Source organism: Alexandromys fortis, unplaced genomic scaffold (genome assembly GCF_014885135.2).
Source record: "Alexandromys fortis isolate MF-2015 unplaced genomic scaffold, M_Fortis_MF-2015_v1.1 scaffold_52, whole genome shotgun sequence".
Lineage (NCBI taxonomy): Eukaryota > Metazoa > Chordata > Mammalia > Rodentia > Cricetidae > Alexandromys > Alexandromys fortis.
The window spans coordinates 3,987,292-4,009,676 of record NW_026067929.1 but is presented as its reverse complement, the minus strand read 5'-3'; the positions used below and the strand labels follow the sequence as shown (position 1 = coordinate 4,009,676).

Sequence of the window (22,385 nt, the reverse complement as noted above, 5' to 3'; positions counted from 1 at the left end):
TATAGGACCATCTACAGGAACATGGGTAGCTTCTCATGGGCCACATGCCTGAATTAGCCTGAGTCCTCCCAGCAGCCATCAACTGCCAACAGTTGCTCAGGAGTAGGGTTTCATTAGCCTCTCTGTTGTCCATGCTGGGACTCTGGCTGGCTTGATCTTATACAGGTCTTGTGCGCTCAGCCACAGCCACTGTGACTTCATGCGTGCAATGCTGCTGCTGTGTCCTGAAAACAGCTTAGATATTGCTTTATATCTGATTTAACACTGATTTAAAACTTTACAGTGTGGTCAGAAGTTGGTGCATTACGCTGTTAGTTTTCCCCTAGTGAAACAACCTTTACTGGCAGTTGGAGGAACTGTGGCACAGAGCTGCCTCAAGGGTCAACTATTTACCCCTCGTTCAATACCCTTAGTATTTCCCGCCAAGTACCAGGCACTTTTCTATCACCTGTGCTCTGTTTACACCCCACCCAGACAGTGTGTCTCACTTTATAGATGTCTTCAAATCTCCTCTCTCCTGAGCTCCAAACCCTCCACCCTGTGGGCAAGGAAGAATGAAGGAGAAACTGAGAAGTGTCATGGGGGAATAAATGGGGGAATCCTACAGGCTGCACATCCTCCCTGTGCTGCAAGGACATTCCCCTACTCCAATGCTGTGGAGCGTCTCCCAAGGCTGCTAGTATTCACTAATCTCACACTAAATCATCTGGGGTCTAAGGAGCATATTCTAAGGTTTTCATAAAATAGCTAAACTAACACCAAGATAAGGAGCATTGTGAGGAACTTATTAAGAAAAAGGAAGATGTCATTTTAGGTGTTTAGCATGCTTACACGTGAGATAGTATTGATTTTCTCAATTTCATTGTTTATACAGGAGAAACCATGGGTTTCTTTGGAAGGTGACTTGAAAGCTAAGTGTCTGTTAAGGGACAGCTTAACATAAATATGGTTTTGATTTTGTGAAGTAGCTTTGACTGTCTTGGGCCCCACAGAAGACCACAGCACAGCCTGAAAGGAGTCCCCCCCCACAGCTGCGGGCTAAGACATGCTTGCTTCCTCTCCTCCAGGAGTACCAGCCCTGTAACACTAACGCATGCCCAGAGCTGAAGAAGACCACGCCATGGACACCCTGGACACCTGTCAACATCTCGGACAACGGTGGTCACTATGAGCAACGCTTCCGATACACTTGTAAAGCCCGCCTGCCGGATCCCAACCTGCTGGAAGTGGGGAGGCAGAGGATTGAAATGCGGTACTGTTCCAGCGATGGTACCAGTGGCTGCTCCACAGATGGTAAGGGGCTCCTGTGGGGACTGGCAACTGCATGGAAAGCCTTTGAAATGGAAAACTAGAGGGAGCCCCTGTTCAAATAATGTTGTGCCTATGGTTGATCCAAAATAGTTTTTGTGAGATTTATTTAATATTGGAGAATATGATGAAAAAAGTAGCTGTCAGAAAAATAATAGCTGAGAAGTACTTTCCCCTTTCGAAAACCCTAAAGTAGATAGTCAGTGGTAGCACGAGCCTTTAATTCCAGCACTCAGGAGTCAGATCTTCAAGAGTTCAAGGCCGGCCTGGTCTACAGAGTGAGTTCCAGGATAGCCAAGGCTGTTACACTGAGAAACCCTGTCTTGTGGGTACAGGGGTGGGGTGGGGAGACTAAAGTAGACAAAGACGGTAGAAGCACATTTGTTTATTTATACCATGCAGTGGCTTTTCTGTTAAATAGCACGTTGGATCCATCTCTGCTAATACTGCTTTGCCTTAGTGGTTTTGTGAATGCTTTGAATGTGGCTGTGGAGAGCCAGGCCTGTCCAGCCCTGCACTCTGCCTATCTTGGACACTGCCCATGGTGCCACTTCTGGCAGGTCTGTCCCTGGACTTCCTGCAGGATTTTCCCCTGGACTTCCTGCAGAAATGGTTGAATTTTTTCTCCAAATTACATTATTTGCTTTCTTCTTTGTTTTTTTTAAAAAATACTTTTATATAACTGCACAAAATTTATTCTAGTTCTTAAAAGACAAGAGGCCCTCACAGAGGAGTGCCCAGAGGGATAGCTTCATGAGAAAGACAGCCACATCTGTGTCGGAACACTCACGAGCCTCTCTCAGCACTCGGTGATTGTGATCTTTCTTGATTCTCCCATGAGTGCTGCTGTTCAGAGACTGATGTGCAGATGCAGGGAGGGTCAGATCACTGGCATTTATAGAGGACTTGGTGGGTTTCTCCTGTCCCAGTCAGTTCTAAAGGGTGGACTGCAGAGCTCTCAAGCCACAGGTCCCCATGCCTTCTCGAGCAGGGAGCAGGGAGCGTTGCCTGGAGACGAAGAGTGACCTTTCTTATCGGAAACTATTCACTTCCAAAGCACCCCTCCTCATCGTCTGTATTGGCAGGCTCTGACATGTCTCGGACTGCCGATGCCTACAGTTCAACAACACACACCCTGTTGTTTTCTACACGGGAGTCTACTCTGATGAAAGGTCTTATGAGCATAAATGTACAATGTAGAACTAAAACCATTACCTGAAAGAGGAGGCGCAGACAACGGTCACCTTGGCTTCTTTTATAAAACCCTGCTGTTGCTCGAAGAAAAGATTTACTTAGAAATTCCAAGGGAAGGGGTAATAGGAGGCCCAGATAAAAAGTACACATTCTGCAAAGGTTGATCTTGTTAGCTTAATAAAGATTACAAGATAAAATATGAGAATTCGAGATGAGTTTCAACTGGGCGATGGTGGCATATGCCTTTAATCCTAGTACTCAGGAGGCAGAGGCATGTGGGTCTCTGAGTTCAAAGCAAGCCTGGTCTACAAAGCAAGTTCCAGGATAGGTTCCAATGCTACAGAGAGAAACTTTGTCTCAAAAAAAAAAAAAGAACTTCAAATATTATTTCGTTTATTCCCCCATTATATTCTATATAACATCAGTTCCATGGCACTGATTGCAGAAAGTCTACAAACCCATGGAAACTGAACAGCATTCAGCTGAATCACCCCTGAGTCAAGAAAAAAATAAAGGAAGAAGTTAAAGACTTCCTAGAATTCAACAAAAATGATTGCACAACATACCCACACCTGTAAGATACTATGAACTCGGTTTTATGAGGAAAGTTCACAGCACTAAGTACCCACATTAAGAAAATGAAGAAAGCTCACACTAGTGACTTAACAGCACACCTGGAGGCTCTAGAACAAAATGAAGCAGACTCACCCAGGAGGAGTAGATGACAGGAAATAACCAAATTGAGGGCTGAAATCAATAAAATAGAAACAAAGGAAACAATACAAAGAATCAATGAAGCAAAGAACTGGTTCTTTAAGAAAATCAACGAGATAGATTATATCCCATATAACGTCTTAAATACAGCTGTGTTCTATGAAGTCTTTCAAAGTCTAAATTGAAAACACATATCCTAAAATATTAAATGTTCATCTTCAATTCACACTTAATTGCTTTCCTTCATTTCACTTGTTGGGTCTGATGACCTTTTCGCCAATTTACTTACACCCTTGTTCTGTATGAGCCATGACATCTATCTATTCACTGTGCCATCAAAGGGAAATATTAAAATTTAAGCATGGTGTATCTTTACAACTGATTTCATTTTCCATCCCAGACATGAATTTTTTATTCTTTCCATTCTGATACCTATAAAACCAAAGCTAAAATGTTTTAAATATTAATAGTATATATTATTCATGAAAATTTTTGTTTTAAAAATAATTTTATAAAAAATTATAAATTTTTGTAAAAACACATTTATAAAATGATAGCTTATATTTTATTAACACTGTGAGCATTGCCCATGGTATAAGGAAATGCAAACAGTCTGTTTCGATGGATTTGAGTTCTCATGATCATCCTCGCATCGTGTTATTGATGTCTTGGAAACTGAAAATTGGACTCCTGTGCTTCTGATCACACAAAAGGAGGCTTAAGTGCCCGTCGTTGTTTGTTTATGGATAACCACAAAATACTGGCTGGTTTCAGAAGCCTGTTCCTTCTCTCAGAAAATCATCTGCCTTCACTTGACCAAACAAGTTGATCAGGAATGGTTGTGGGTGTTGGGTGTTCGCTTGCTTGGGAGAGCAATTGCCTACCGCTTCACCAAAGAGCTAGCGAGGCGTTGGTGAAAGCCTCACCATTTCTGAGACGATGACTGAATGGGTTTACTAGTGTACGTCGGGCTGCATCTTCTTCAAACAAGTTTTGACTGAGTCTGATTAAATAAGTTCAAAATGCTCAGAGCAGGCCCGACATTCAAGGAGTCTTCAAGAACAATTCACATATTCTTAGAACGCTCACCCACCCTCAGCCATCCCACTGCAGCCCCCTTCCCTACTGTTCCATTTTGTTAGCAAGCATGCTCACAGCATTCTACGACACATGGCAAGCTTATTCAGGGATGGGATGTGGGCAAGCTCTCTGGAGCAAAGGGTTGTCTCCATGGCCTGTGATTCGAGTGGGATTAACCCTGATACTTCCACAGCATGAATTCACACCGGAACGGTTAGCTGGAAGGAGACAGGTCTAAGCTGTGTCCCTTTCTCCAGGCGAATGTCCTTTCTGTGGCACCAACCCCATGGTACCTGAGGACAGTTTGCAGTAGAGCTCCTCAGGAAAGTGAGGTGGGGTTTAGAGACTGCTCTATAGAGGTGTCTACAAAACAGAAGAATTTCCAGTGTGGACTTGCTGCTGACTGCAAGCGTGTTAGCACACTCAGATGGAGTCTCATGTACATCCTGTTTAAATAGTGCCTGCAGGAAAGGAGCTTGAGGAACCGGAGGCTGCTATTCAGCTACAGCAGGATTTTGGCTTGTGAAGTGTGGAAAGGGTTTGGTCTATTAGGGCAATTCTAGACATAGAGCATACAGCCTATACAGGAGTAAAAACAGGGGAAAAACTCCTGCAGAATCACATTTTGGGTTTCCTTGGCAGGACTTTCTGGAGACTTTCTACGAGCGGGAAGATACTCTGCCCATACTGTCAATGGGGCCTGGTCAGCCTGGACTTCCTGGTCCCAGTGCAGCCGAGACTGCAGCAGAGGCATTCGGAACCGGAAGCGTGTTTGCAACAACCCAGAACCCAAGTATGGGGGCATGCCATGCCTTGGCCCGTCCCTGGAATTCCAGGAGTGCAACATTTTACCCTGTCCAGGTAAGTGGATCACAGTGTGAAAAAGACTGGGAAAGCCGTGTGCCTTTAAGAACCGAAAGCCAATGGAGACCTCTGTTTCTCTCTCTCTGTCTTTCTCTCTCTCTCTCTCTCTCTCTCTCTCTCTCTCTCTCTCTCTCTCTCTGTGTGTGTGTGTGTGTGTGTGTGTGTGTGTGTGTGTGAAAAGTGTGTTCTTAAGAAGTGTGTGGGGTGATGGTGGTACCTCTTACCTGTTGTTCACTGGAGAGGATGAATGAAACAGGTACAGCTAAAGAGGCCTGGATTCCTCACCCATTTTAGCTGTCTGGTCCCAAATCATTCCCCCTGCTTTAAAATTTTCCTTCAGTCTCTATTCAGGCACACAAGCAGCTAGCTTAGGGCTAGCAAGGCTCTCCTCTCGTATTGCCTGGTGCAAAGACAAACACAATATAAAATGAATCATGTCTATGTTCTTTTGATTTGATAAGAAACCACACATTCCCATGAAGCATTTTGTTAGGGTTAGTAATGCTATGATGAAATGCCATGACCAGGATAACATGAGGAGAAACAGGTGTATTTCATTCACAGTTCCATGTAACAGTTTGTCATCAAAAGCAGTGATGGCAGGAACTCCAACAGAGCAGGAAGCTGGAAGCAGGAGCAGATGCAGAGGCCATGGAGGAGTGCTGCCTCCTGACTTGCTCCCTCTGGCTTCATCAGCCTGCTTTCTTATAAAACCCAGGACCGGCAGCCAAGGGATGCTGCATAAGAGGCTGGGCCCTCCCCTAACAATCACTAATTAAGGCAATGCCCTACAGGCTTGTCTGTAGCCGGAATTTATGGAGATAATTTCTTGATGCTCCCTCCTAGATGCCTCCACCTTGTGTCGAGTTGACATAAAACTGCGCAGCAGATACTCAGGTCTTACAATCTAAGCCCAGTTACTAGTCTGCTGTCCCCAAAATAAGTGTTAGTCACTTTCAGGACACAGATATACCCAACTCTTCCACTATGACCTCTACCTGGTTCCTAGTCACAGCTGCCAGAGAGCTACACCAGGCACACCAGCCAGCTCCCAGGTCCCACGTTTTCCACAGAGGGCCCACCTCATGAATGAAACCCTCTGAGGACAGGCTTCTCTTCTGGTGACTAGGACTGTGTGTCACCTGGCCTTCTCATGGTCTCAGGTTCTTCAACACAGTCTTAAAGCTGTTAGAGCCTTGTCCCTGTGTAGACCACTTTTGCTTTATGCCCGAGTGGAAGCCCCGGGAAGTTAAGGATTGCTGATCAGGCTCACACACCATAGTGATCTTAGCTATGGCCTGTGACACCTGGAAATATTTGTGGGCGGTTGTCAGATGATGGGGGAGCAAGGCACTGGATAATTGGTCTTCCTTCCACAGAAGACACTATTGTGCATTATATTTGTCAGCAAAGTTTTGTGTGTGTGTGTGTGTGTGTGTTTCAGACATCTTACTATTATTTTACCTTTTTTCTGTATTTATCTCCCTCCCCTGTCCCTAGTTAAAATCCCCATTTTCCTGCTCCCCTCAGATCATCTGTATCTAGATTTCCCTCTCTATTGCTCCCCATCACCACCACCCCACGATGGTCCCTTTTGATTTTCCTGGCTTCTATAGTCATTCTAGGCTATATACTCACAACTGACAATGTGTAGCTAAGAACATCAGACAAGAGACAACATGTAGCGTTGCTTTTCTAGGTCTTGGTTACAGCACTCCACATGATCTTTCCCATTTCCTTCCATTTACCTGCAGCAGAGATTTTCAATGATGTCTTTCTCCTACAGCTGTGCTCCTCCCATGAGGCCTCTATGCTTGAATTTCTCCAGCCTCGGGCTATTCCTCTGCAGACCACACAGCTTTCCCAGCCAAACTGATGCTGAGATGCTGGGAAAGGTCAAGGAGTTGTTCTTTCCCACAGCCCGTGGAGAAAGATTCCTCCCCTGGGTGCTTGGAGGCAGCGTGGGCGATAGCACCAGATTTGAATCGGGGCTGTGAACTGGAGCCAAGGGGAATGAGATACGAATGCCAAGTTCCCCCCATCACCCTGCCTTCTCCAGACTCCTGACTTCATTTCTTGTGTCTATTAGTAGCTCATGTGGAATCTGAGAGAGGCTTGGATGTGGTCCTGGTCCCTGAGGATAAATAGTTCTTGACCATCTTTAGGACACTCTGATAGCATCATCTGTGGGTAGTTTTAATTTTATTTTTGTTGACTTGCTGTTGAGCTAGGACTATGTGTACATGACCTGAATATCTTAAAATAGCTCTGTCCTCATTTTCTTTTAAAAGCCAAGATTCCTTTGTAGAATTGCTCATGTCTTTGCACAAGGGACTGTCAGATTCAAGGTTGAATGTATGAGTATCAACTTTCTTTTCTACCTCCCGTAAAATTCCTAAAAGTGTGATACCTGTAACTCAGTTAGGAGCTGCTAAGAAGCCCCCCTGCACTGCATAGGTTGAGCTATATGGCCAAGGAAAACCATATTTGGGGTAATTTTTACTTGATTTAGAGCATATTTCCCTATAAACTGATATTTTTAACTATACTAGGTCAAATACAAAAAGCACTGTCTTTTTAAAATGTTGTCAGACTGCAACAGATCAATGGGTCACAGCACTTGCTATATAAGTGTGGATTTGCATTTGAATTTTCAGCATCCACAGCAATGGACATGTCTGTGTGTGCCTGTAACAACAACATTGAGAACAGCAACAAGCAGATCCCAAGATCTCCCTCACCAGTGAGCCTAGCCAAGTGATCTGGTTCATTGGGAGAGCCTATCTCCGGAGAGTAAGAGAGTAGAACACACCAGTTTCCTAGTCTAAGCATTGGGTGCTTATCTCGAATTCTGGAGGCCCTGGTTCTGTCTGTGGAATAATAACGTGAAGCGCGTACTAAAATGATTACCCTTCACCTTTTGAACTTGCTCCTGCATAATTTATCCCAACCCTGAGCAGCACATGACTGTTTCTGATCATGACTTTTTCTCCTGCCATTCGACGTGGCAGTAAAGACTCTAGGCTGGAGACCTTGCCTGGCAAAGCTAGAGACAACAGATGGTTCTTTGTTGCTATGTGTATTCAAATAAGATGAAAGCAACTTAGAGTTGTGCTTAGACACCCATAAAACAGAGAGCAGTAAACATAAGTTCTTCTGATCCAATTTAACTCAGCAAGTTTCATTTGTCTTTCTTCTGTAAAAACAAGGCCCAGGGAAAAGGAACACTAGGAATATGATGGAAGGGCACAGGGTCTCAAACCCGTGACCCTGGCAGGTGTGTCTCCTCCAGAGACCAATACAGAGACCTGTGGTGTGCTGAGGACTCTGCGCTTTCCGTCTGCAGTACCCTTGTGTTCTTGGAGCTCCACTGGGTAGCAAAGGAGACAGAGAGCACAAGAGACTTCTTCTCAGAGGACAAAAGCCATACTGCTCCTCTGTGTAGACCTGTGATGTCCAGGCTTTAGCATACAGAGGTACAGGCAACACATGTTTCCGTGAGCTGACAGGGTATAAATGTTCCACTTTGTCCCCATAGCCACCCACAGTGTGACTGGCACTCTGGGGTTAATCGTGCACCTTTATCTTGCCCTCCTTCATGGTGGGTAACTGAATTCTCTTTTTATCTTACTGTAGCAGTAACCACAGTTACAAGAGCAATGATTTTCTCTCCTTGTCCATTGAGCTCTTTAATATATACATTTCATTTCAACAAAAATAGTTCTCAGAAACTAATTGCTTTCTTTCCTTGGAAGAAATAAGGATCTAAGCTTCAGGGTGTTTGATCTTCTCATGAACCAGTCTTACTTAGGATATGTTAAATGTGATACAGGCCCTGGGCAGAAACCAACATGGATGGCAAGAATAATGTGAATTATAGGGAGGTCTGTTGCCTGAACTATTGATTCTTAGCTTTAGGTCTTTTCAAGCCAGGTAGATAGTAAAACCAGCAAAGGTGAGAACTGGCTAGGGGCCTCATATTAATTACTCTAGCATGTGATTCGTGGGTCCGGAAGAGGAAGTTCCACACCACATGCATTGAACATGTGTGTCGTGCTGGATTGAATGTGTGTGCCATGCTGGTGCATAGAAATCATATGTTGAGAAATATTTTCTGAAGAACCAAACAATGAACTGGAAATTAGATGGGTTCTGGGATTATGGGGGGATTCTTTCAGCTTGCATCTACCACCAAGTAGGAAACCCCACATGCCCCCACACCATGGCTTCTTGCTGTGTATGTCGTTGTCTTTCATGGTGCATAGTCTCTAGCTGTGTCACGTTGGTCTGGTGGGGACTTCAGACACGCTGTGCTTTGTGTCCTTCCCCAGTGGATGGTATGTGGTCCTGCTGGTCATCCTGGTCTAAATGCTCAGCAACCTGCGGGGGTGGACACTACATGAGAACCCGCTCTTGTACGAATCCAGCCCCAGCCTATGGAGGGGACATCTGCCTGGGACTGCACACAGAGGAGGCGCTCTGCAATACACAGACCTGTCCAGGTACGCAAGGCCTTGGTTACTGCATAACTTCAGTGCAAACTCACCTTTCTGAATTACGAACAATGACGAAGATTGTGAGTCACAGTAGACACTGGCAAGTCAGTCTCACACTGTTACCTCTGATTTATTTAACGACACTTTGTGCTACAGCAAAATCATTTTCATACTATGCTCTGTTTTCATCACAAATGGGAAAGTTCATGCATGTTATAGCACCTATACTACCTACCGAGGAAATATACCCCAAATCATCTTTGACCTTACTAAGTAACACTGATGACTGCCAGGTAGCACCTGGCTTTGCTGGAGGAGAGAGATTGGGAGAAGTAAGTGGAAAGCGAGTAACACCTGTAGAGCCTCCACCCTGGTGTGCAGGGAGACTCACCTGAGGGCTGTTTCACACTTTCACAGCCTATCCCGGCACAAGCACATTGTGTGCTTGGAATAAGGCCAGAAAATGTTCCGGAGGAACAGGGGACATTGTGGGATGACACCTCACTCAGGGCCAGGGCTGTTCTCAAAGGCTGTGGAGTTAAAGAAAACACAAGGCAGGAAGTCCAGTCAGCTTTCAGAGGACCAAAGCAAAGCAAGGAACAGGGAGCAGAGACTTTAGGGAATGAGTCTTTTCAGGGCTGTGAACGGGGAAGCTCTGGGCCTGTGCTTGATGCAGGATGTTTTAGACAGCTCCTTACCCGAGAGGTAACCAGGCCTTCTGACAATGAGTTACCTTTCTACACTTAACACTGACAGTGAAAGGCTTTATCGGAGCGCATGCAGAGGTCTTTCTAGAAAATCCCACCTATATTTAAGAGGGCCTCAAAACCAAATTATTATAACCATTCCAAAATTCAGTCCTTTATGTCTTTGAGAGAAAAAGTCATTCTGTTAGTATGAATCAAGACACAACTTGGTTTTCTGAGTTTTAAAAAGTAATAATAAAGATATGTGCGTATTTATATATATATATGAAAATATTCTCCTTATTGATAAATAAATAATTAGTTCATTCCTTAACATAACATATGAGTCTTATCCCTGTTTCTGAATATCTGTGCACCTGGGCGGATTGAAAGACATTCCAACAAGTCCTCCACCTCTAGTCATTGCTCACCCTTGGGTCCTGACCAAGGCTGTGGAAACTGACTTCATTCATCTCAGGAGGTCTGCAGTGAAACAAGCTCTCGTGGCTGGCCCACCTTTGGGGCCTTTGCAGAGGTGGTTTTGCTGCAGAAGAAAGGTGCTTTAAGCTTCCATTCAGAAATCAGGGATTTTAGCGTGTGGTGCTGGCCAACACGGATCCTGGGGGAAATGTCCGGGATATAATCTGAGGGTCTCTTTCTAGGGGAGCTTACTCTGTAGCTGTCAGCACTGATGGTTTCTGACTCCAGATGTCATGTTTGTCTCAAGAACTGGCTTACTGACTATTAAATAAAATTGTTCATAGAATTGAAATGATATGAGACTTAGAACATTCACTTCAGATACATTATATCTGACTGAAATTTTTTGCACATTTACTCATCCTTGTGTGGATTTATTTACTGGATTGTCACAAAGTTATGGCCACATCTTGTTTATGCACAGAGTCATTAAAAACACAGTGTGGAAGCCCAAAGTCAGTGTGACTTGACTGTGATTGGTTGCTATCATCGGGTAACCTCGCCTCTCCCCTTCTGGTCTCTGTAGAGAGCTGGTCAGAGTGGTCTGACTGGTCTGTGTGTGATGCCTCTGGCATCCAGGTCCGTGCTCGGCAGTGTATTCTTCTGTTTCCTGTGGGCAGCCAGTGTTCCGGAAATACCACAGAGAGTCGGCCATGTGTGTTTGACTCTAATTTCATCCCAGGTAAGGGCGGAGATGTTTATCAGTGTGAACAGAGTCATTCCAATATCCAGAGAGGAAATGACCCATTGGGTCAGTCTTTTATCTGCTCTTTGAGGCTGCCTTTGCTGAATTGAAAATGATTCTTTCTACTGTTGTGGTTTCAAGGTAACTGGAATATAAATTCACATGTAACCGCAGATTTAGACTGGAATTTAGCATAATATCTTATATAATTTATTGATGCTAATGGAGTGGGAGGATTTCAGTACAAAAACTGCAAACTGATTGCTTGTTTCAGTATCAGTGTAAATACTTTACTATGGCAATGTTTTGTGTGTGTCTGCACAGCGAAAGTGGTCTTGTCTTCCCATAACTCTCAATATCCTAGGGAACATGATGCCTGTCATTAATGTTGCCTTGAAAAACAGGTTATCAGTTCCTCTTGCTACAGCCTTTTTTTTAAATGAGGAATCAACATTTAGTTATCACAGGGGACCATTAGTTATTGCAATGACCCTGTACAGTGGTATTCTACTTATGTCTAAAGCCCTGAACACAACCTCCCTGCATCTTGTGGGGCATAATATAGACTAAAGCCAAGACCAAATTGGTGGGAAGAAATAATGAGATTAAATTACGGAAGAACAGTTTATTCGTTTCTTTTTACGCAGAACCATTAGCTTTAGTATACCCTTAGAAGGCGCCTCAGCCACATATAGCCTGCGAGTGATGCTGCTTTCTGTTTAACATACTTTCAGTCTTTGTTATCTGATGAAAAATCCCTGTGGGAGAGTCTGGCGTTTCCAAACATCTGGAGTGTCACCACACTCAGAAGACTGCCATGTCGTTCATGTCCTGTTTGTATCACATGAGGCACAGGAAGGGAGTACCTTGGCTTCTGAGTAGAGTTTTCCTTGAGCTCTGATAGTTCAGCCTTGATTTAATAAAGGATGAAACACCAGAAAAACAATACAGGACAATGTGATCAGGGCTCCCTGGGATGGGGCATAGCAGAAATCAATACTTCCTCTTGTTTCAAGCCTGAGGGACCATGGCTTTTCCTTTTTTTTGGTATTGAATACCATACCCTCGTAGTCAGGGTAACAAAGCCAAATCCTCCTCAGGTTTATTACAACAAAGAAACAGTCAATGCTTTTGATAATTAGCCAAGCTTTTGAACCTTAGATTCATATTGAATTCAAAATCATTAGTGTTTGAAATGAAGCATGGATATGAACTTGTCTCCCAACTCATTTGTGCATAGTGATTGCATTTTTTGTTTTTTTCCAGAAGTGTCTGTGGCAAGATCCAGCAGTGTGGAAGAGAAAAGGTGTGGAGGTAAGTTTTCCTGCTTAGAAGAGCTCTTGCTGGAACTCGGACATATTGAAACCTCTCTTTTCCCAGGGTGCTCTGCTGTTGGTTATGGGTGGCTGGTCAGGGAAGTCCCTGAGTTTATGGGTCATGACATGCAGACACACCACTAAATGCTTCTAGAAACAGATGTGTCCTATCAGCATCTCACAAGGCTGCCACCATCTACAGCTCTTTGTGTGAGACAGGCTTTCGACATCCGCAGTTCCGATCCTAGATGGGAGGCTTAGGACATGGGCTAAGACCACTCAAATCCATGAGCACTGGTTCTGTCCAGAACTAGCCTCTGTGATGATGCTATTATCAGATTGGGCCAAAGGAGTCAGCTTGTCACATTTTGTTGCCATATAAGTGAAGAATAACAGTTTCCGGAGATTCTATATCGGCCATTGTACTAAAAAAATCTTAAGCATCCATTTTAATCTTCATTGTATGGGTAAGAACGACAGAACTCAATGAGATAGGGCTCAGATCCAGATGGGTCATGAGTAGGGGATTCAGGGATAGCATCCTAGCAAAAGAATGCTGCAGGGGTTTTACATTGAAAACCTCCTTAGAAAGGGGGCCCAGTAGATCCCTGAGAGATGAATAGGAAGATTCTGCAGCAGCCATGTCTGGGTCACACTATTGGGCAGCATCAGGATCTCAGGCTATAGCTGATAGGTTTAATATAGCTGATTATATAGCATGAATGTTTGCAAGTATAGAGAAACATTATAGATGTCTTATCTTTGTTGGTTACAAATCAGTCAAATGTTGCACAGAAAGCTGTTCAACTGAACCAATTGGGTGTTTGATCTCTAGTCTAGCTTTATTGTTCAAAAACCAAGAAAAAAATAAATTAATAGTAGAATTAGTAGGAGAACATGTCTTCCACCAAGACTAATGACCTGACCTCCATCCCAAGGTCCTGTGTAGTGAAGAAAGCAAACTGACTCCTGACGTTGTTGTTTGACCTCCATGTACATGCCATGCTACCTGCACATATGTGTGAGCATGCACACATGCACACAGACATAGACACACACACACACACACATGCATGCATGCACACATAGTAAATGTTTAAAAGACAACACATATATTTAAGGAGGAGCGACAGTGTGCAGAACCCCGGGAGATTTAGTAGGCACTATTTCTCCCTTTGCAGAGAATGTGCTCCTATGGAAATCTTCCAGCTTAGCTATTTTTAGTTTCAGGAGACACAAAGACTGAATAATCTTGTCATAAAGATGTCAGCTGGCCACAACTTCCCCGGGCACCTGCAGGAATAATTTATATGACTAATGACGCACATCTGCATACGGAGACCATTGTACATCTTCCATATGCAGCAATGAAATATGAGTTATCAGTGCAGTCGGAAGTATTTTTATCAGTGTGTGGCACTGACTCAGGGGCGTCCTCACAGCTAAAATAGAGAAACACAAGAGCGCATGTGAAATCAGTCTTGCTTATCACCACTGCAGCCCCCATCTGCAGTAAAAACAGCATAATTCCAGTGTGTGTTGGTGAAAGGGTGCAGAATGGTTTATGTGATAGTCACATGATGAGAGCCCTGTACCATTACAGTGTCTAAGACAAAGCAGGAAACACCCGAGGCTTGTAACCTCCCTCTATGATCTTACCATTGAACAAATAAGCTAGGTGTGAAGAATTGAGGTGATTCTTCCCTCAATTGTCAGGTAGTCTTTTTTTGTTTGTCTGTTTGTTTTCGAGACAGGGTTTCTCTGTGGTTTTGGAGCCTGTCCTGGAACTAGCTCTGTAGACCAGGCTGGTCTCGAACTCACAGAGATCTGCCTGCCTCTGCCTCCCGAGTGCTGGGATTAAAGGTGTGCGCCACCACCGCCCGGCTGTCAGGTAGTCCTGTAGAATGTTCTCAGGAGGTTATCCAGCCATTAGTGCTTCCATGGTAGTAACATCACTATCTGTTCAGAGTCTCAGTGCATTTATGAGCCTGTGTTGATCATTGTTGATGGTGAACACAGGGAAGGAGGTCAGTCTTTCAGGGATCGGCATTCTTAGAATCGTGTCTAGGAGGAGACAAATGCACAGGACAGGAGAAAACTCTGAATTAGAAGGCAAGTGAGAGATCTCCAACATCTACCTAGTATCACACAGCTCAGGCCCTGATGGTATCTCTTAGATTTTGATGTTCAGCATCACACAGGTCAGGCACTGATGGCATGTCTCATATTTTGATGCTCAGCTTCCCCCTGGGTTTCTTGACCTGGGATTTTGATAGAACCTTAAGACCCTGGTTCTAGTGTCCATTGGTCAAAAGTGATCTTTTGACAAGTGTCAGAGCTAGCCTGGTGCTAAAGTGGAGCTTCTGCTGAGTTGTAAGTGTCATGAATGGGCACAGAGACCTGGAGAGGTGGAGGAAGTCAGTGGGGGGGTCAATTATAAACATCTCAGGTCCTGGAGATTGCAGACAGATCTGCTTGTCTCCTCTAGTACTCCCAAGGGCTTCCTCTACAGTGAAGGATGTTACTCTATGTCCACACTGAGCTCAGTAGCTTTACCACACTCCCTCTTGGCTCTGAAGTTGATAGACTGTGGGAAACTTCTGGATGACATTGCATTTCCTCGTAACACATGAGGAGACGAGGGGGTCCTGTGGATGCTCCCTTAGCTGTGAGAACATGAGGTTAATTAGTGCCAGTACAGGGTAGGAGAAAGGAAGCCACCTTCTGCCTTCCGTGACTCTAATTTATCTCCGCTCAGAGCCCTGCAGGACGGCCGAGAACTTCAACAGCAGTATTTTCCCAACAAACATGGAGGTTTCCAGATGGTAGTTTCTTAGGTGTTCTGCAACTCTTGATGCGTTGCCAGGATGCCAATCAAACCATTCCTGTTCTCTAGACCCATCGTTGCAGCTCAGTTTTTAGATATCTGTTACCCAACACTTGTGAAAAAATTCAAAGAGAATCAATGCCTATTAAATAGACAACAATGGGTCAAAAGAGAATTATTTGTGTCCAGCTACAAGATTATATTGAGTGCTTTTAGCACAAATTTTTTATTTCTTAGAGTAAGACAATTTTTATAAGATCACTAAATGCAAGTTAGAAACAGTGGCCCACAGGCTAACATACAAATTAGAGAGATGGAGAGAGAGAAGAAGGGAGGGAGGGAAAGAATAAGTCTGTGTGTCATCTCTAGAAAAACACAGCCAAAACTAGAGAAAGAAGAGTGACTTCTGATTCCTTCATAATCTTCAAAAATTTCTATTATTGAACAAAATTTGTATCTACAAAAATACTATTAATAGCAGAATTCATGAAAATAGAAAACAATTTGAATAAAATGAAACAGAGAGTAAGAAACAGCCTGGCTTATAGGAGTAGAACAACTGAGAGCCCCAAGTGAATTCTGCCTTTGTAGGCTGTAGTCATGTTGCATAGATAGTTGCTCAGTCTGTTAAGGTCCATAGACACACCAACAGAAAACCCTCAGACCAGTGGTCACTGTGTTCTTGAAGGCTCTCTGGAACCTCCAGAGGAAAGCAAATGTGTTTCAGATGTAATACTAACAATGTTCAAGGCGTTTGAGGAAATGGTTGTAATCCATAAGAACACTAATTTGAACCAGGTTGCTCAGTGTGAAGACATTTTTACATAGCCCTGACATTCCCAAGAACAAAGCTACTGTGACATCTGTACCTTGGAGTATGCAGCACCTCCTTTCGTCTTTTTTTTTTTTCGGTCGGGCACTTTGAGGGTCTGGTAGCGTGTTCTTCCTAAGCACAGTCTGACACTGGCCCTGTTTCACAGAGTTCAACATGTTCCACATGATGGCCGTGGGACTCAGCAGTTCCATCCTCGGCTGCCTCCTTACCCTGCTCGTCTACACCTACTGCCAGCGGTACCAGCAGCAGTCCCATGATGCAACTGTCATCCACCCTGTCTCCCCTGCTGCTCTCAACAGCAGCATAACCAACCACATCAACAAACTGGAGAAATATGATTCAGTGGAGGCCATCAAGGTAAGGAATGGGCACTGATGGCTGTAGCCAGGTAGACCACAAAGGCAGCTAGGTGGTGCTGGGGCTGCCAGCAAGGTTCATTGGTGGCAGTACTGGTGACAGACATAGTTGGGGTACCCAAGACCTTTGGGTGCTCTCTGGGGAGGGTAGACAGTCTCTAGGTGTTGGTAGTTCCACTGTGGTCGTTGTGGGAAGTCAACAAGTAATGGCTGTATACTCTTGGAGGCAGGGGGGGGGATGGCGGGGCGGTCTTTGGAGATTCATTTTTCTCATTTGCCTATTCTTAATGGAAATAAGAGTTTGAAAATGAAAGCAATGATATATAAAATTCTGGGAATAGCAAGTCTTGGACCATGTCCAGCTATGCCTCATATGTGCTTTTTGCCTTTGAAGAGAGGTCTTCCAGCAAAAACCTCTAGCCTAGACCAAATGAATGACTGAGCAGCCATATAAAATCCATACTATGGCACTCAGATGTCCATGTCCATCTCAGGAAGACCTGAGTTTCCTTTGACCTCAGTGTCCTCCTTTATAAAATGGATATGATAGTGAACAGCTCCATGTAGTTCTGAGGTTTCAGTGACCTTCCTTGAGAGTTAGCATGATAGCTGCTGTTCTTCCTGTGTTTGCACGAGAAGCCGGTGTTTTCCTTTAAAGACATCACGGGCTTTGTCTGTTGCACCCAGCTTCTGTTATCTTCTACACTCATGAAGGGAAGTCTCCTAAGCAAAGATTGACTAAGCTTCTGTGTCCCTGTTAAGTTAATTGTTTCCCATAACCTATTTAGTGAACATTCGTATAACCTCTCTCCCTGCCATGATAGCTAACCTTGGAGCACTCTCTTTTATAAGAATATGTATTATGCACCACACGAAGAATCAGGGATCATTTTGGGATAGGGCGGAGGACAAGGAGAAATACTGTGAAATAATGTCTTCTGGCTGCCAAGTGGCTATCTGCCGTAATCATGATCTCACCAGATCTGTGCCTATCTGCACGAGATCATGGAATAGATAGGGTGTAGATGATCTCAGAGTCCTACCTTGTCTTGGGGAGCAACTGGTAGTGAGTTGTTGCCATGGAAGAGAGAATCACTATTTACTGAGGATATGGTCCATGGTGGGTTTTCCATGCTCCCATGGAGATTCCCACACCCGTGAGCATACAGACAGTATTAACCGGACATAGTCGGTTATTAAAACACAAACATGAAGCTGGGAGAGAGAAATGTTGGGGTGAAATGAGAGGAGTTGGGGTGGGAAATGGGAGAACAGATACCATACTTCATTGTGTGAGTTTTTTAATGGTACGAAATTTTCCAAAGTAAAGTCTTTGAAAAATAATACAATGAAATCCACAATTAATTTCATTCAACTCCGTCAGCCTCAGGCAGGAGATTAATGATTCCAGGGCTGCAGCATCCTCGCTCTCTTCTCTGCCACTCAGGCAGAGATGGGGTCGGTTGATTTTTTTTTTTTGTCTGTTTGTTTAATCTGTAAACTCAGCTTGAACCTGAGTCCCAGATGTATCAATATCTTCCACCTTTTAGACCCTGAGGACTCACCCATAGTCTATCGAAAATGTACTATACAGTTGAGAGAAACTTTGCGCTGTGGACCTTCTAGACAAAACTGCACACCCCTATAGCTTGATGCCAACATGTCAGCATGTCTGTGGTCTGGCAGCTTCAGCCAGCAGCAGGCAGCTGAGCTGGTCTGTGTTCTCGCCTCAGGTGCAATCTCCCACTCTGAGGTGATATTAGAAATGTTGCCGCCATGAGGGAAAGAACCCCAGTGTCTGGCCGTCTGCCTGGTCTACAGTGAATCCTTCAAGCACTTGCTTGGACTAATTATTTGAAACCACCTTCCACCTACCCTGTGTCATCTTTTGGTCTTCTCAGTATTTACTTTCTAGTTGGTATAAGTTAATTCTTTGAAGTTGCATGGGACATTAATGACAGTCAACAAGGGCATCTGTGTCACAGAGGGACACAGTGGACACCTTGTAATGAGCACAGACTGAACAGAGACTATGGCATTTGTTCAGAAACCCTTGCTTAGAGAAGTTCTATGAAGTCTTGATAAATGCTGATGAGCTTTGAGAAGGAAGACTGGTTTCTCTAAGAACTTGGCCCTGCTCCATGCTCCAGTGGATGGCCCCACACCCACGAGTATATAAGCAGCAGAAACTGGAGCCATTGGATTATCTGTTTAAACAATTAAAAATAGGATATTAAGGTGAGGGCTTGGGAGGTAGGACTGGGTCTGAGAGGAGAATAGGAAGGGATGGAACGTGAATATGGTTAAAATAAATTTATAAATTTCTCAAAGAATTAGTGAAAATAACATATTAAATGTAGCCCTTTATGTAAGTCTAAATGCATATTAGTGTATCCCCGGGTATGGAAAATAACTGTCAGTGTCTATAAATTTGCATGAGTCTGAGAGATTTTCTAGAAATTCAGACTTTGGATTTCTGGTCCTGTCTCCCTCAGTTCCTTCCTGATTAAAGTGCTAAAGTAGGCCAGATGCCCCCGAAGACAGCCGGCCTCCTCCAGTTATCAGCCAAGTCTTCCTTGAGGCAAATGTGCTGAGGAGCCAGTAAATGAGAAGACACTTTCCAAACTAATAGAGCCTTCAGAGAGGGCTCCAGTTCAGCCCAGCAGCATCTCCCGATTTTATTCTATTGGAAACATCACTTACTGAACGTTCTAAATCTTTTCAAACATATTTTACAGGCATTTAACAAAAACAACTTGATCCTAGAGGAGAGAAACAAATACTTCAGCCCCCATCTCACCGGGAAGACCTATTCCAACGCCTACTTTACAGATCTCAACAATTATGACGACTACTAGCTGCTCTTCCGCTTCTGGCTCCTTGGAAACTCCCTGCTTCTCAAAGCCGTGCTCCATGACTGCCCTTGTTTCTGAGGCTTCAGAGACAAAGTGTGGATCCATTTCAAGTGCATTTCAAGTCAGGACTTTCCCATCGCTACAAAAGACACACACCCCTAGGCACCTACGCGTTGGGCTGTGGCAGTCTGGTCTGCAGCGAACATTTGATTGTTGCCAAGTGAGCCGTGCTGTGAAGTTTCGCACTGTGCTCCTCCCAGACTCTAGCTGGTCTCTTGTTTCATGAGTTTAATTTCATAAATGTGCCAACCATGTTAGAAAGAGTCTTCAGAAATGTAACATCTTCATGCAGGGCTTCGTGATTGTTTTAATTTGAAAACAAACAACAAAAAGCCAGGCACTCTATCTGTGAGATCCCTTCCCTCACAGGGTCCATTGTAATTCGAAGAATGAAGATGTGACTGTGGCCAACTCTCCCGACCTGGGTTACTCTGTGGGTTCTTGGAAAGAGCTTGCTTGCACTAGAAGTGATTGCTGCCCAGGGAAGACCAGGATTCCGCCTGCCCGGGACCTGCCGGGTTGTGGTCCCCTTGCTGTGGTCTGGGATCCTGACTGTCATCACTGTGCAGCGGACACATGAAACAGAGAACACACAGCGAGACACACAGCAGTGTTCTGCGGTTTGCAGCGAAACTAGCCTTACTGACTTTCCGATTCTGTGGCATTCCAGGGAGCTCCTTGCCATGCTATAGGCCTGCAGGCCACCGGCCTGGGCAGTGGGAATGTGCTGAAGAGCCAGTCTTAGCATTGGGGTACACTCCATGCCCCTCTCTCCCTCCCTGTGAAGAAAAATCTTGAGCATTATGATGCCAGTTATGGAAAACTTTGAAAGTACCAAACTGTAATGGAAAGCTACTCTTTATTTTTCTGTGTTATGCAGTGTTGAGTGAACTGATGTTTATTGACAAACATTTTTTTTGTATTCAGCATCTTTGATGTGTTTAATGTACATCAATGGGCCCCTATCAAGAGCATTAAAGGTGTCTAAAGCTGTTCTCCTGGACCTTAGCACGGTCACACTAAGTACCCTGGTCCCCTTGTCCGTCCCCTGTTGCCCCCAGTCTGGAGGAGGCAGAGGTTCTGGCAACTTTACATCAGTGCTGTCTTCCTGTGCATCCTGCCTAGCGGGTCCCACTTCTGCCCCGAGGCAGTAACAGTCAAGTGTACCTTGAGAGGTCACGGGTGCTCTAGTGCCCCTTCTGCTCTCAGTCGTGGGGGACTGTTGTAAGACCATCCCTGAGGTCCTCAGAGGAGTAAAGGAGACTCATTAACAGCTGATACAGAGTATATGGGTATTGATTTAATGCTTTTGAAAAGCAAAGACAGACTAGTTTGTGCCCCTAGTCACTATGGCAAAGACCTGAGCAGGCACTCATATGTGTGCTTACGAGAAAATAAACTTTCACATCTATGCAAATGTATAGCATGGGGAAGAGAGATTACAGGGTTTTATGGGTGTGTTTCCCCCTATCAAATATAAAGAAACAATCTCAGAAAATGTTCCTCAAAAAAGAATCTATGATTAATCACAAATTAGTCTCATACAAACACATTTTTCAGACATAACTCAATGTTAAGATTGAAATTAAAGCAGCAGATGAGCTCTGGGAGATAGATGTGTCAGGTTGCAAAGAAATGGCAGATGGGAATATCCCAGTGGGACATTGTGTGGCATTTCTCACACTTCTACAGCGGACGCAGCCTCTGTTGCACATTCGTTTTTAAAATCCACACTCAACAGATAGATGTGTAGGGTGATTTATTTGTTGTCTCTAGGGTGGATTTCATTCGATGCCTGAATTCATCTCATTACTTTCTTTTAAGAAAAGAATAAATCCTCTTGGTATAGCACTAAATTTTCTTGTTTTAAAAATAAGCTCGCTTCTTGAATATTTCCCTCACTTGAAAGGTCATTTTCTTTCCCCTGGGAAGGAGGATGCAAATATTTTAAGAACTTGTCACTAAACTTGATAGGAAATGCTTTCTCAGTGAACTCCAATCTGGTCTCCATCCATTTGATATAGCAACCCCATCCCGGAATTCTCATATTCAAAATAAGACAGTCTTCTGACATTAGTACTAGCTTTCTAAAGCCTCGTGTTTGGCTCCCTGGTTCTCTAGCCCCAACCACCAGGCCTCTGCTCTGATTTAACCGAACAGTTGGAAGAACTGCTTATGAACCTCATGGGCTGTATTCTCTTTTCCCCTCCACATGACTGTTTTTCTGGAACTCTACTGCTGAATGCCGTTTTCCAGACTCAATAGCCTATCACACAGGTGCAGACGATATGGTTCCACTCTGGAACCTCCTTGTCAGAGTAGATCTGGTCTACCTGGGGACTGTTTGGGATTAGGCTGCAACCTGTGGGTCATAGTTTAAATTCCAGACTGGCTTTCTTGTTTCCTTTCTCCCTCCTCCCTGCTGCAGCTCTCCCTCCAGCCCTTCTTGCCTTCCTTAATTCCTTCATTCTTTCCTTGCTTCCCTTTGACCTTTGATGCGAGAAACACATGGAAGAATTAATATTTTTAAGCTACATCTGGCCGAACCTGTTGTCAAATGACATTAATCAACCTATTTTCTAGCATTCGGGTTCAAGTTCGGCTGGTTTTCGTTAAGAAACTGGCTTCA

General features: G+C 44.2%; 1 protein-coding gene across 3 annotated transcripts in view; it reads left to right on the top strand.

Moving 5' to 3' along the window:
* Sema5a (semaphorin 5A) overlaps nucleotides 1–20,751 on the top strand; it is a 420,186-nt gene extending 399,435 nt beyond the window's left edge. For all 3 annotated transcript variants that reach the window (XM_050144767.1, XM_050144769.1, XM_050144768.1), the window contains 7 exons: nucleotides 1,068–1,293; nucleotides 4,939–5,157; nucleotides 9,492–9,662; nucleotides 11,349–11,504; nucleotides 12,774–12,821; nucleotides 16,631–16,842; nucleotides 19,580–20,751. In XM_050144767.1, coding sequence (XP_050000724.1) covers nucleotides 1,068–1,293; nucleotides 4,939–5,157; nucleotides 9,492–9,662; nucleotides 11,349–11,504; nucleotides 12,774–12,821; nucleotides 16,631–16,842; nucleotides 19,580–19,699 — 1,152 coding nt within the window. In that variant the 3' untranslated portion in view covers nucleotides 19,700–20,751. The remainder of the gene's footprint in view (nucleotides 1–1,067; nucleotides 1,294–4,938; nucleotides 5,158–9,491; nucleotides 9,663–11,348; nucleotides 11,505–12,773; nucleotides 12,822–16,630; nucleotides 16,843–19,579) is intronic.
* Nucleotides 20,752–22,385: the final 1,634 nt, after the last annotated feature.